The following is a 13741-nucleotide window of genomic DNA, read 5'->3' on the forward strand; positions in this document are numbered from 1 at the left end:
CCGCGCGGGACCCCGCGGCTCCACGCGGGATCGGCGGCCGCGCCGTGCGGGCTGAGGACCCGCTGCCGAATGTGCCGGCAGCAGCGCAGGGGTTAAGGGCGGCGGGACGGGGGGGGGGGTGGGATGCTGGGGGCGGGAGCATGCGTGCTGCCGGCCTCCATTGTCTCCGGCGCGGCGCCCAGCAGCCAGGCGGCGGCCGGCAGCGAGGCCGGGCCCGGCGCAGCCCCGCAGCCGCCGAGCCCCGCGGGAGGAGGTCCGCCCGCCCGCCGCCCCCATGGGCCGCAGCTGATCGCCCGGCACGAGGGAGCCCCCCGCCCTTCGTCTCGGCCCCCCCCGGCTTCGGCGGTCTCGGCGGGCCCGGCGGGGGGGAAGGATGCCCGGGGCGGGGATGGGTTTTCGCCCGTAGCTCCCCTCGCCCTCCCCACCCCCTCCCCCCCATCCCCCCCCTTTCCCCTCCCCGTCCCTTCCCCCGCTTCCTTCCGCCGCCTCTCGCCGCCCGGCGCGGGCCCTCGTTCCCCGCGGGGGGGGCGGGGGGGGTGCTGCGGCTCGGCTCCCTCCGGCCCCGCGCTGCCCATGGGGGGCAAGCAGAGCACGGCCGCCCGCTCGCGGGGCCCTTTCCCGGGGGTGTCGACGGATGACAGCGCCGTGCCGCCGCCGGGGGGGCCGCCCCCCTTCGGCCATTACCGGGCGGGCGGCGGCGGCGCCATGGGGCTGCGCAGCCGCTCCGTCAGCTCGGTGGCCGGCATGGGCATGGACCCCGCGGCCGCCGGAGCCGTCCCCTTCGGGCTGTACGGCCGCGCGGCGGGGGAGGCCGAGCGGGCCCCGGGCGGCGGAGGGCCGGGGACCGACTCCACGTACGCCCATGGCAACGGTTACCAGGAGACGGGAGGCGGTCACCATAGAGACGGGATGCTCTACCTGGGCGCCCGGGCCTCGCTGGCCGATGCGCTGCCCCTGCACATCGCGCCGCGCTGGTTCAGCTCGCACAGCGGTGAGTGCCGGAGCCCCGGCCCCTAACCCTGCCGACCCGCGATTCTTCCTGGCTCCCCCTTTCCCTCATATCGCTCGGCCCCTTATGCGGGTTCCCACCTGCCCCGGATCCCCCCGGCTCTGTCTTGCCCCGTTTCCTACTAGCCCCAGTTTTCCCTGGCTTTCCGCAGCCCTCGTTCCCTCCTTTCCCCTGATCCCTACAGCTCCGGCTTCCTCTTGTTCTCCACTTTCCCTCTCTTCCTCCAGCTGCTGCTTCATTTTATCCCCAGCTTCCCCCATTTTCCCCTGGCCCTATCCCCTGTCTTCTCCCAATTCCCCCCCCCCCAAACCGATTCTCCCCAGCTTGCCCCTGTCCCAGTTACCCCCAGCCTTGGCTTCCCCCACTTCCTACTAACCCCGATTCTCTTTTCCCAGCTCTGGTTTCCTCCATTTTTCCCTCACATCTTCCCCTGATGCCCCCAATTTCCTTAGTTTCTCCTTGCCCATTTTCCCCATCTCCCCCCATCTTCTGGTTCCTCAAAGCCTCAGCTTTCCAGCTTTCTCCATTTTCTCTTGGCCCCTTCCCCTGGTTCCCACTAGTCTGCCCTTCCCCCCATTTTCCCCTGTCTCCTTCCCCTCACTCCCCCCAGCCCCAGCCTTCTCCCAGTTTCCCTTGGCCCCTTTTTCTCGCTTCTCCCAGCTCCTGGTTGTCCCCAGCTTCCCTACTTGTGACCCTGCTGCCCAGTAAAGAAAGTGGGAAGGAGAGCTGCCCTGCTTTGCTCAACCCTAAATGACTCCCCCTCTGCTCCTGGGGTTGGGGTTGGTACTGTCCGGTTGTGTCAAGGTCAAGGCAGAAATTAGTGGTGTGAGGAGGAGGCTTACTGCAGGGGAGATGTTCTGGCCCTAGAGATGTGCCATCTTCCCCGGACTTGAAGGGTTAAACAGCCTTGAGGTTGGTGTGAGGATGCTGGGGCTCGAACCCTGGGTCTTGAAGACTGGCTGGAGCTCCTCATGCAGCTTTTGGAGCTGTGTGTAGGGATGTCAGGGAGGGACAGCAGTTCTCATGCCTCAGGTACTGGGACAAGGCACTCCAAAATAAGATGTAGGAATGTTTGTCCTTTGTTTCACATGGTAAAGGGCCAGGGAGAGGCTGGAGCGGGTTTCCTTGTTCTAGCCAGTTGGCACTGTTGTGATACCAAGGAGGAAGCAGAGGAGGAACTACCTGCCTCGTGGGGCTGGGGAGCCAGCTGGGTGCTCCCACAGGAAACGTGTGGGGCTGAGGGAGGGCTGGGATTGCCCCCGTTAGCCCCCAGGGCTTGGACTGTGGTGCCTGGGAAGAGCTGTGTGTGAGCAGCAGGGCTGTGTCACTGACCCAGTTCTGGCTGGGCACAGTGAGCAAGGTGGGAGGTCCTCCCCTCCCTCCTGGCTGGAGGGAAGTCATTTCAGGGATGTCTCCTCGCGTTTCCTGGAACAGTGTGGGATTTCTCTCCCTTTACTGCCTTTTCAAGTGTTCTCGACACATGACGTGGTCTGGGAATTTCATAATATGTCTTGGGACAGTGCCTCATTTTCAGGAAGGCCTGAAGCTGAACTAGCGGACAAGAGCAAAGTGCCAAGCAAGGCTCACGGGGCCTGTTTTCCTACATCCATCTTGGGCTTTTTCCCCTTGCCCGGGCTCTGGGGGCTGCCTTTCTCCGAGCTGTGTGGAGCAGGATGCCCCAGGCCCTGTTGATCCAGAGAAGCTGACAGCATGCAGCAGGGCCTGAGCGCTCCTGCAGACTTCCCACTACTGTGACCTTGTGCTGCTGTGCAGCATCCTTTGGGTATTCTGAGTGAGGAGAGGGGCTCTGTTCCCTCTAGCCAGGCTTTGGGTCAGCCTTGTGCTGCTATATGGAGGTTGCACTGCAGGAACGCCTCATAACAGAGCTGAGTGTAGAGATGGTTGCTCACAGGCTATGACATTTCGGTGGTACTTCTCAAACTGCAATGCCAAGAGGCAAAAAGCTGATTGTGAAAATAAGCTGACTGCAAAATGGAGTGAGCTGTTTGCAGCCGCTGATGTGAATTGGTGCGATGCTGCTCAGTGGAGCCCACTGCCCTTGGAGAATCACAGTGCGGGCGGTAGGAGCTGCTGCAAGAGCCGTGGGTTTCTCTGATGCCTCTTTTGGGGCCCTCTGAGAGTGTTTTGTCTGCACTGAAGCGTGCACAGGTGGCGGTGAGAGCCGTTCAGTCCGTGCCAAAGCCTCTCCTGGTGGTGTTTCTTCCCTTTTGCTAATTAATAGCAAAAGGATGCTAACAACTTCTTGTTGGAAAACTTGGGGTTTGTGAAGCTTCTGTGCTCTTCTGCGTAGTGTAAGAGGTTAATGGATCATCTGGAGATGGTATGGAGAGGGGAAGGGGAAGGAGGCCAGCTTAGGATAGCAGGAATGTTAACAAACCTCCCGTGATTGCAGCAGGGCAGGCTGGCAGCATGCGCTCCTTTCTTCTTCCATCGACCTGCTCCACTCCATCAGCCCCAGCAGTGTGCCGGTAAATGGAGAGGAGCTTTGATGTTGCTGCGCGTGACTCTCCCTGCTCAATCCAAAGGATGTCTTGAGGGCGGGGATGAGGAGACCCGTGGGCATGGCAAGCTGAAGCAGGAGGACATGTGCCTGGGGAGTGTCTGCGCAGCCCATTACGCGGTACAGGTCTGGAGAGCAACTCCTGGCCCTGCTGCCTTCTGCCTCTGCACAGGGAGGGGGTAACAGGGCTGCAGACCTGGCTGCTGCCTGTGTCAGCACATGGGAAAGGCTCCCTCTTGGGCTTGTTCTTCCAGCACTTTGGGGGAAGCGCATCCTTTGTGTCTCAGCAGGACAACGAGAAGCTGCTGGGGGTAAGGCGCTGTTGCTGCAGCACAGTGCCTGCAACAGTGGATGCGTGTGTGGGTTGGCACCTCATTTCTCTCCTTAGCTGTGCTGCTGGGTCTGTGTCCCTCTGTCCCCCTCTCTGTAGTGACTGCACCTCCCTGGGTGAGCGGATCCCATTTCCTGATGAGGATTTTCCTAGGTGTGTCTACCATTCCAGTGAGCTGCTCCATTTCCACCTGAAACTGCTCTGGGGTTTCTGTGTCTGTGTGGGCGTTTGTACCTTGCCTTGCTGGGAGATGGCAAAGCAGCTTGTGCAACTCTGGAGCTCTCTCTTGGTTCCTGACCACCCTGCCCCTGCAGCTTTGTGATGGGGAGACCTTGGCAAAGCCCACGCTGGGAGGAAGAATGCAGAAAAAAGAGACATGCAGCTCAACACCACGTGTCTCCTGGGTTATGTCGTTCTCTTAGTACTGCTCTTGTTACTCAGCTTCATCAGAGGATCTCAGGGAGTTTGCAGAGGCTGTTAGTAGCTTAAAGTTTGTCTGGAAGTCCCTCTCATTGCCCAAAGCTCTTGAGTGTTTGAAGCTCCAGCAAATCCGTATCTCGCTGTCAGCCAGCTAGCCCAGCAAAGGGCCTGGCTCACCTTTCTGTGCAGTGCCATCAGGGGTAGCACACCAACAAAGTAAGCTGTTTGTCCTGGATGTTGGGAGCAGCAAGGAGGTGAGGTCTCCTCTGCTCGGTGGGATGTTGCCTTCCAGCTGCTTTGCATCCTTTGCTGGGCAGGCCTGCAGCTGTGAAAAGAAGCGTTAAGCAGTGTTGGATTCAGCCCTGGGGAAAGGACTCCCTTGCTGGAGGAAGAGCTGAAGATGGATGGATGGATGTCCTGGCATGGGGCACACCTGTGGTGCGTCCATGCTGGTTGTCTCTCCGGTGCTAAATGACCCTAGCTCAGGGGCTTTCTACATCACAAAAGGAAAGCTTTGTTCTAGCTCGCTCATCAGTGAGCTGCTGGAGGGAGGCTGTGCTCAGCTATGGCTTTCCTGCCACCATCTCCTCAAGAAGTGAGCATCATGCGTGCTGCCCCTCACATCTGCAGAAACCTGCTGTGGCAAACATGGTTTTGCCAGTGGAAATTTCCAGAGGAGGTGCTCCTCAGACTGTCTTCATGTTGGTTTGGTGCTGGTGTCTGTGGGGGAAGCAGTACAGGAGCAGTCCTGACAGCCCCCCAGGCCAGCAGTATTCAGCAGGGGAGCGCTGGGGACAGGACAGCTCTGCTGGAAGAAAGAAGCCCGGAATACCAGAAGGCAGGAAATTCAGGCATGGCTTTAATGCACACTAGCAGCCTGGAGATGAAGATAAGTGTGTCACTGTTGGCATGGTGCGTGAGCAGCCGGCAGCGGTTGTTATCCCCCAGCTCCACAATGAGAGCCCTGTGGAGTCCCTTGGCTGCTGTGCCCAGGCGCTGCTTACCATACTGCTAGCAGGCTTGGCTGGGTTCGTTCCCCTCTAACCCTGCATGTAAACCAGAGCAGGAGAGCTGCATGCCCTCCCTGCTGTGTGAGTATGCTCCAGAGATGCGGGAGCGATGCTCTCGTGCTCCTGGGCTGACCCACTTCCAGCCAGGATTGTCTTCCTGGCCTGTGGCATAACTTTGTCCCGTGCTGGTTTGTTTTGCTGACATGTTTGTTCCAGCAAACAACCATAAAGGCTTCTCTTAGTCATTAATGCTCTATTGGGGTGCCGATAAATTAACGTGGACATCTCTGGTAGAGGAGTGGGCCTGGGGCTGACAGCTGGCCAGCAGAGCTCTGAGAATCACAGGAGGATGCTGTTAAATGCCGGAGAAAAACCATTTGGAGAGGGGCAAAAAAACAAGTATTTTCCTTTCCAATTTGATCTGCTGCGTGCCAAATCAGACGGCACAACTCAGCATCTGAATGAGCTCCCTGCACCGGGGCACCCACTGCTGCTGGGGCACCCACTGCTGCTGGGGCACCCACTGCTGCTGGGTGTCTGCAGTGCACCTCGCCCTGCTGCTGTGCTGAAAGCCCAGATGTGCCGAAACCCACGTCTGAATGAACGCAGGCTTTCTCCTGGTTCTCTCCTGGCAATCCAGGAGTACCCGTGAGCGACTCACAGGAGCGGTTCTGCAGGCAGCACCCGAGGAGGCCCTGTGCGCTGCCCTGTGCGCTGCGGAAGCCCCGCGGAGCCGCAGCTGCAGGAAGCTGTGCCTGGGGCCTCTCCTCGTGCTGCTGCGCGGCGTTTCCGTGGGCAGAGCCCAGCCACCCGCGTTTCCTGCCTGCGGGGAGGGGAGCTTTTCTCTTGCTGCACTTCAGCCCTGGGCTGGGAGAAAATCTGAGAGGTGGCGTCGCCTGCTGAGGCTTCTGCAGGGGCTGGGGCTTGGGGCTGGATCGCTGCTCCTTCCCTTCCTGCCCCTGGTGCTGTTGGGGTGGCTGTGGAGCAGGACCAGAGGGGGAGTTCCAGCCTGCTCACGCCGCTGTGGGCCTCTCGCTCACGGCAGAGGAGTGAGACCACGTGCTCTGAGCCGCGGCCTTGCAGGGGAGCAGTGGAAAGATTGACCCTTCTGCTGATTTTAGCAGGAATTTCCAAGGAATTTCCCGTCCAGCTTGCTGAGGCCATGCTGGTGACAGAGGGACTATCCCCCTACCAGGCAGAACAGTAGAACTGGGCCGTGCCCTGCCAAGGCTCCGCAGCACGAGGAAATGAACCGAAGCGGCTCAGCACCATTTCTATCCCTGGCAGGAAGGCCGACGTGACAACAGCGGTATTTTTAGAGTCCCAGCTGCCTGCAAGGCACGAGGAGGAACGCGGCAGCAGGGGATTTGTAAGGGCTTCTGCCTGTGCCTCCAGCCTGCCCCTCTCCCTGGGGTCTGATACCTCCTCCCATGCAACCCCAAGCGCTCAGCTGGTAGCAGCCATTTGCTCAGGGTTGGTTTGGATGAGTTTTGGGCCCCACAGGTTGGTGGGGAGCCGGGAGCAGCTCTCTGGGGGCTCAGGTTTGATGCATGGGGGCTGGGAGGCAGTGAGGAAGTCCCACGGCTGTGTTTCTGGCAGTTCTGTGGCTTAAAGCCTAGAGAATTACATTAGAGCCTGGTACAGTAGGGCTTTGGGGTGGGTTTTTGGAGAAGGCTATTGAGGGAAGACCTGTGTTTCTTGTGATGGAGTAATTCATTTGGGAGCCTGGCTGTGCTAGTCACAGAATCACAGAATCACAGAATTATAGGGGTTGGAAGGGACCTCTAGAGATCATCGAGTCCAACCCCCCTGCCAAAGCAGGCTCCCTACACCACGTCGCACAGGTAGGCGTCCAGGCGGGTCTTGAATATCTCCAGAGAAGGAGACTCCACCACCTCCCTGGGCAGCCTGTTCCAGTGCTCCGTCACCCTCACCGTAAAGAAGTTCTTGCGCACATTCGTGCGGAACTTCCTATGCTGGAGTTTCAGCCCATTGCCCCTAGTCCTGTCCCCACGCACTACTGAAAAGAGACCAGCCTCGCCACTATAGCTCCCACACCTCAGGTATTTATAAACCTGGATCAAGTCCCCTCTCAGCCTTCTTTTCTCAAGGCTAAACAGACACAGTTCCCTAAGTCTCTCCTCGTAGGGGAGATGGTCCAGGCCCTTCACCATCTTTGTGGCCCTCCGCTGGACTCTTTCCAAGAGATCCCTGTCTTTTTTGTACTGGGGAGCCCAGAACTGGACACAGTATTCCAGATGAGGCCTCACCAGGGCAGAGTAGAGGGGGAGGATCACCTCCCTTGACCTGCTGGCTACGCTCTTTTTAATGCACCCCAGAATGCCATTGGCCTTTTTGGCTACAAGGGCACACTGCTGGCTCATGGCCAACCTGTCGTCCACCAGGACGCCCAGGTCCCTCTCAGCAGAGCTCCTCTCCAGCAGGTCTTCCCCCAACCTGTACTGGTGTATGCAATTATTTCTACCAAGATGCAAGACTCTACACTTGCTTATGTTAAACCTCATCCGGTTTCTTACTGCCCAGCTCTCCAGCCTGTCCAGGTCTCTCTGAATGGCCGCACAGCCTTCAGGCGTGTCAGCCAATCCTCCCAGCTTCGTGTCATCAGCAAACTTGCTGAGGGTGGCCACTATCCCCTCATCAAGGTCGTTGATGAAGATGTTGAACAAGACTGGACCCAGCACAGACCCCTGGGGGACACCACTAGTCACAGGCCTCCAGCCAGACACCGCACCGCCAACGACAACCCTCTGCACTCTGCCAGTCAGCCAAGTGATGGAGTTGCTTTTTGTCCGAAGTGCTGCAGAGGAATGAGAGCCACCATTCAGACCATCCATCGCAGGGAGCTGTAACTGGGAGGATGAGGGAAGGCTGTCCCTGTCCATGCGGCTTAAATTTGCATCTGGGGGGAGGTGGAGCTGCTCTTGTGCCTTGGGTGCTGTGGGGGGAGCATTCCATGGGGCACAGAAGTGGTGTCCTGGGTGCTGCATGGCAGCTTGAGCCCATCGCAGCCTCCCAAGGTGATGCCTTGCTGGTGGTGCTCACAGGCAGCTTCACATGCGAAATATTCTGGAGGCAAAAGGCAGTCTCACGAACTGGCCCTTTGGATGCAGGACTCCTCTGCTTCGCGTTGCCATTCTGGGGAATGCTAAAATTAGCTGTGTGCTATTCCTTAGGCAGCCCGTTCCCTGCACTGGGGGTGTTCCTGTGGTAGCACAGGGCTGGCAGGGGGACCAGAGCACAGCGTAGGGAGATACCACCTGTGACATCAGGACCTGTGTTTGGCAAGTGTAACTGCGGCCACAGAAGGGCTTCTGTGTGCGCTGCCTCCACCCCCCAGGAAGGTGGGATGCTTCCTTCCCACCCTGGCCCTGCCCTTCTGGCTTTCTGCACCTCCCTGCAGCTATGAATCAGGAGGAAGGATGCCTGTGTGGCCTTAGGAACAAGGCCGGAGTGCTCGGCTCCTTCCTGCCTACGTGTCTCTCCTTGCGTGCACCCCATGCTGCCACCCACACCTCCATGGCAGTGTGGGCACGTGGCACCCCGTGTCCTGCAGGACTGTGCTGGGTGCGCACCGAATCAGGGGCTTCTTTGGCCACCTATCAAAGTGGTTTTCAAAGTGGCATTCACTCGTTAGGCAGGAGCTGAACCAAGAGTGCTTTTCAGCTCTTTGGCTGTTCCCGTGTCACTTGGGAAGCTGTGGCCGGGTGTTACACACCAGCCTGAAGGCCAGAGGCTGGGAGGTGTCACATCTCCAGTGGGACCCAATAGTTCTCTCCTTTCTCCTGCCTGGCCACATCCTCACCTGATGCGGGGCAGCTCACTTTGATTGAAAATGTGCCTTTGCCCTCCCAGAGCCCCAGGATGGTGTGGTGGTGCTTTTGGCCCCATCAGTGTTAACCATGGGGCTTTTTCAGAGCTTTTAGGACCTGCTGGAGGCTTCAGAGGTTCCCAGCTCTGCTCTGCTTGGGTCTCTAAAATTAACCGTGTAACCTTCCTAAAAATACTCTGAGGGCACCAGCCCCTGGAGGGCCACGAGCGCTGCTTGCTCATGGTTTCTAGAGCGAGCCATCGGAGAGATGAGGTCACCCAGCAACGTGTGCTTCACAGCCCTGGAAAGCCCTTGTCTTCCTCAAAGCCTCCTGCCAGGTTGCCTTGTCCTCAGAGCGCATGCTGATGGGGTGCAGTGGGGTCCCATGCCATCCAGGCCAGGGTTGTTGCTGAGAGCCCATCCTACATCACAGGGGCCTCCCCTGAGCATCATGGTGGGAGGAATAGCTGAGCCCTTCCCCTCCTTCTCTTTTTTGAGGTGTGTGGGAGGAGGATGGGAAGGGCTATAGGAGGAGGAGGGAGGGAAGGAGCTGAATTTTCCATGAGCAGCTGTCTGAACGTTATCTCCTGTGTTTCTTGGGCTGGTGGCTTCAGCAGGATTAATTAAGGAAGGTTTTGGGGAAGGCAGTAAATACCAGGGCCCTGCAGGGGAGCCAGCTCCGAGCCCCAGCATCCATCTCAGCACCTGGAATGCAGGTGGATGCTCCAGAGCAGTGACCCACACAGAAATGGCCCCGATGGCTCCATCCACCTGCTCTCCAAGATGTCACCTGGCAGTGGGGTGAAGCCCTTCCCCTGTGGGTCACTGTGTCTGCAGCCCGGCCCCTCACGGTGCCCCTCGCCCACGTTTGGGGCCAGCTGTCCACCTCGGGGACCCCCAGCAGCATCGCCTCTGCCAGCTGCTCTCGCCATGCCGAGCATTTGTGCAGACAGCTGGGGTGCAGCGCAGCCCCCGCCCTGCAGCCTAATTGTGCTCCTTGCTCTGCTCTGGACCGGGGGGATTCATGCCTTTTCCTGATGCTTTTTGTGTTGTTTTTCCCCCCATCTCATAAAATGTAGAGCTAGGAAAGTCCTTGGCCCAGCTCAGCACCACTCGGGGCCTCTCCCCAGGGGTATGCCCTACATTTGTGCGGCACCCCGTGTCCTTGCTGTGGGGTCACAGAGGGAGGGCTGCATGCCTCTCTTTGCCCTCCTCGCGTGTCTCAGAGGGTGCTGCTGGATCTGGAGCAGCCGTTGAAAATAGCACATCAGCACGGAACAAAAGGGGGACCGCAGTTTTATCGGCACTAGTGCTGGAGAAAACGAGGTCTGATGGAGACGTGGCCCTTCCTGGCAGCTTGCTCCAGTTCAGGAGCTGCTGAGCGGAGCTGCCCAGTAACGTCACGGCTGACGATGGGGCTGGTGCAGGAGGGACGGGGCTGGCAGTGCTCAGTTCAGCCGGGGACGGGAGTGCGTCCCACACAGGGAGCGGGCTGGGAGGCTATCTGAGCCCTTGCTATAAATACACCGGCAGGGTAAACACTCAGGAGAGGAAAAAATGCTATTTAAGCCAACGGGTGCTGCTGCCACGAGATATGAATTGGTCAGGGGTAAATTTAGGCTGGCGATGAGATGGCAGATTGTGATGGGCCCATCCAGCTCCAGCCTGGGATCCTTTGGGGAGTGGGGTGCAGTCCTGGTTACCTCTGCCACTAGTGAGTGCTGAAATGTGGGGCAGTTCTCTGCCCTTCTCAGCTCCCTCCATTCCAAGGACCCTGAAACCCCCCAGCCCCATCTGCTCGGTGGCAAACAAGAACTCAGTTCATCCTCATTTGTGTACGTTCTCTTTCTTTCCCGAACAGGCTTTGCATATATATGAAAAAAAGCTCTTAAGCGGCACTGCAGTCAAACCTGATCTGCTTTTAGAAGCCGGGTCCTTATGTTACCCTCTCCATCTCTGCAGGCAGGGATTGCTCGGCATTCTGGTGCAAACCCACGGCAACGGCTGCATGCCCTGGGCTACATCTGCTCAAGCTCAGGGCTGAGCATGGAGCGCAGGAGCCCCAGGAACCTGCGACTCTGTTGGGGTTCTGCTCCCGGTCATCCCCGTGTTGCTCCCAGCAGCATGTGTGTGTGCTGTAGGGCTGAGTGCCCACGGGGTGCTGAGCTGGAGCCCCGTGTTAGGAAGTGACTCTGAGGAGCTGGAAGGATGCAAAACCATCAGGTTAATGCGCTTCACAAATGGCTTGTAGCTGCTTTCAGTGAGCAGAGAAAGGGGACAGGGCTGGAGTGGGCTTAGAGTGATGGGGGAGAGGGGTGAGCCAAGCTGTGGTTGAAACTAGAGCCCAGAGGACCTGGTGGAGCTCGGGGTGGTGCTGGGGGCCTTCGGGATGTGAAATGGCTTCAGGCACCTCCTGGGTGGACAGAGCTGGCTGTCATGGAGGGGGGGACACATCCCTGGGTGCTGCGTGCTCCTCGCCCTTTAACGCCTGGGAGCAGCTGGGGCCACGTGTGCCGCACCCTGGCTGGCTCCCCTGCCCTCTGCGCAGGGCTGGGGGACGAGTGGCACGCCGGCTGGGTGGCTGTCCCTGTGCTGCCTCTGCGGAGCACCCGGCGCAGGATGAGCGTGCAGCCGGCAGGCGCAGCGTGGGGGCAGTGGCACCATGCAGGTGGGGGACCCTCCGTGCTCCCTGTGACGCAGTTGGGCTCTCCTTCCTCCCCCCCTGCTCAGGAGCTCTTCCCTCCGCTCTCCTTCCAGGTTTCAAGTGCCCCATTTGCTCCAAATCCGTGGCTTCTGACGAGATGGAAATGCACTTTATCATGTGTCTGAGCAAACCTCGCCTCTCCTACAACGGTAAGGGCTGGGGGGGGGCACGGCGTCCTGCCGGCACGGGGACACTGTGAGCGGGCAGGAGGTACAGGGTGCAGTGTGCCAAGAGGGCTGCGCTCCAGCTGCTCGCTGTCCCCGCTTGCTTTTCCTTGGGACCCTTCGTGGCACAGACCTGCGTTGCTCACCAAGGTGTGCTGTGCCCAGCAGGGCTGTATCCTGTCCTGCAGGGGTGAGGGCAGGTGGGGCAAAGCCCAGCTCAGTGAGGAATGTGGGGATGAGCCTCTCCCCGGGCAGGGACACAACACCCGTGTCTCACCGGTGCCCTCCTCCCCTCCAGACGACGTGCTGACCAAGGACGCTGGCGAGTGCGTGATCTGCCTGGAGGAGCTGCTGCAGGGGGACACGATAGCCAGGCTGCCCTGCCTCTGCATCTATCACAAAAGGTAGGCAGGCGCAGGGAGCTCTGGTGGCCGGGTGGCAGGGGTGACCCGGGGTTTGGCACGGCATGGTGCTGACCCGCTGTCCTCCCCGCAGCTGTATAGATTCCTGGTTTGAAGTGAACAGATCTTGCCCAGAGCATCCTTCTGACTGACCTGTTGGGCGTGCTTGCTGACTTCTCTCTAAGGTGAGTCCATGGTGGGGTGGGGAGTGGGGGGTGAGGAGGGGTCCAGGTGTGTGAGCCGGCCACGCTGCTGTGCGCGCAGTGCTGATGTGGCCTCGTCTCTCGGCAGGGCACCTTGCTACCTGCTGTACCTCCTCTCCCCGTCCCTCCCACCCGCCTGGACTTTTGGGCTGACGTTCAATTCCTCACAGACAGCGAAAACTCAAGAAAAGATCCAACCAACCAGAAACTTGAACCCACTCGGGACAAGGGCGAATCTTGTATTTTATTTCAATATTTTTATTTTCCGTCTGGTTTTTGGGGGGAGTTTTTTTGTTTGTTTGTTTTTTGGGTGGTTTTTTTTTTAATTTAAAGATTAGGAAAAACAAAACAAAACAAAACAAAACCCCACAAAACAATCGGCCGACCGCAACACCAAACCGTGGGACAGCCAGGAGAGACGGAGTGAGAAGAGCAGAGCCACCAGCTCTCCCTGCAGCCACGAGGAGGGATCCAGCGCCAAGGGAGCCGCCGTTCTCAGCCCAACGCTGCCATGATGTTTGGCTTTTCTCGGCCCAACGCTGCCATGATGTTTGGCTTTTCTCCCCGCGTGGAGCGGAGCTGTTGGGGACAGCGGCCAAACGGAGCACGCGGCAACTTCTCACCGGGCTCGCCTGGCGCCCGCGGGCTGCGCTCGGTTTTTGCACTGACTACACGGGAATTTCCTCCTCTCTCCCATCTCCCTTTTGGAGATCTCCAGCCCGGCCCCAGCAGCGCGTGATGGGGACTCTGCCCCACGCCGGGAGCGGGGCCACCGCTCTGCCCCATAGCGGGGTTTGTCTTTCAAGTGTTTACAATGAGAAAAAAAAGGAAAAAAAGAAAAAAAAAAAAAAAAAGAAACAAAAAAACAAAAAACAACCAAGAAAAAAAAAAAAAAAACAAAAAAACAACCAACCGAGATATTAAATGAAGCTTCGTGTTGACTGGCGTGTTCTTCAATTTGAGCTTCCCTGCCCCGGTGATGTTTACAGACTGGTCACTCTTTAACTCAGCTATAACCACTCAGAGACTGGACAGCCGCAGCATCCCTCCCCCTCCCCCCGCCGTTGCCAAAACCTCCCCTCCTTCCCATCGAACCCTTTGGGGAGGGGACCTGGGGGTCCTCGTTGGGCCTCGCCAGCGGCCGGCAGG

The 13741-nt window shown here is 58.8% G+C and overlaps 1 protein-coding gene across 1 annotated transcript; it reads left to right on the forward strand.

Moving 5' to 3' along the window:
* Positions 1–152: 152 nt before the first annotated feature.
* Positions 153–13500, forward strand: ZNRF1 (zinc and ring finger 1). Its single transcript, XM_072346668.1, has 5 exons — positions 153–991; positions 11878–11973; positions 12287–12392; positions 12484–12574; positions 12681–13500. Exons 1-4 carry the CDS (start codon positions 574–576, stop codon positions 12539–12541), a joined length of 678 nt encoding a protein of 225 aa, XP_072202769.1. The 5' UTR covers positions 153–573; the 3' UTR covers positions 12542–12574; positions 12681–13500.
* The last annotated feature ends 241 nt before the right edge of the window (positions 13501–13741 follow it).

Source organism: Excalfactoria chinensis, chromosome 11, assembly GCF_039878825.1.
Source record: "Excalfactoria chinensis isolate bCotChi1 chromosome 11, bCotChi1.hap2, whole genome shotgun sequence".
Taxonomy (NCBI): domain Eukaryota; kingdom Metazoa; phylum Chordata; class Aves; order Galliformes; family Phasianidae; genus Excalfactoria; species Excalfactoria chinensis.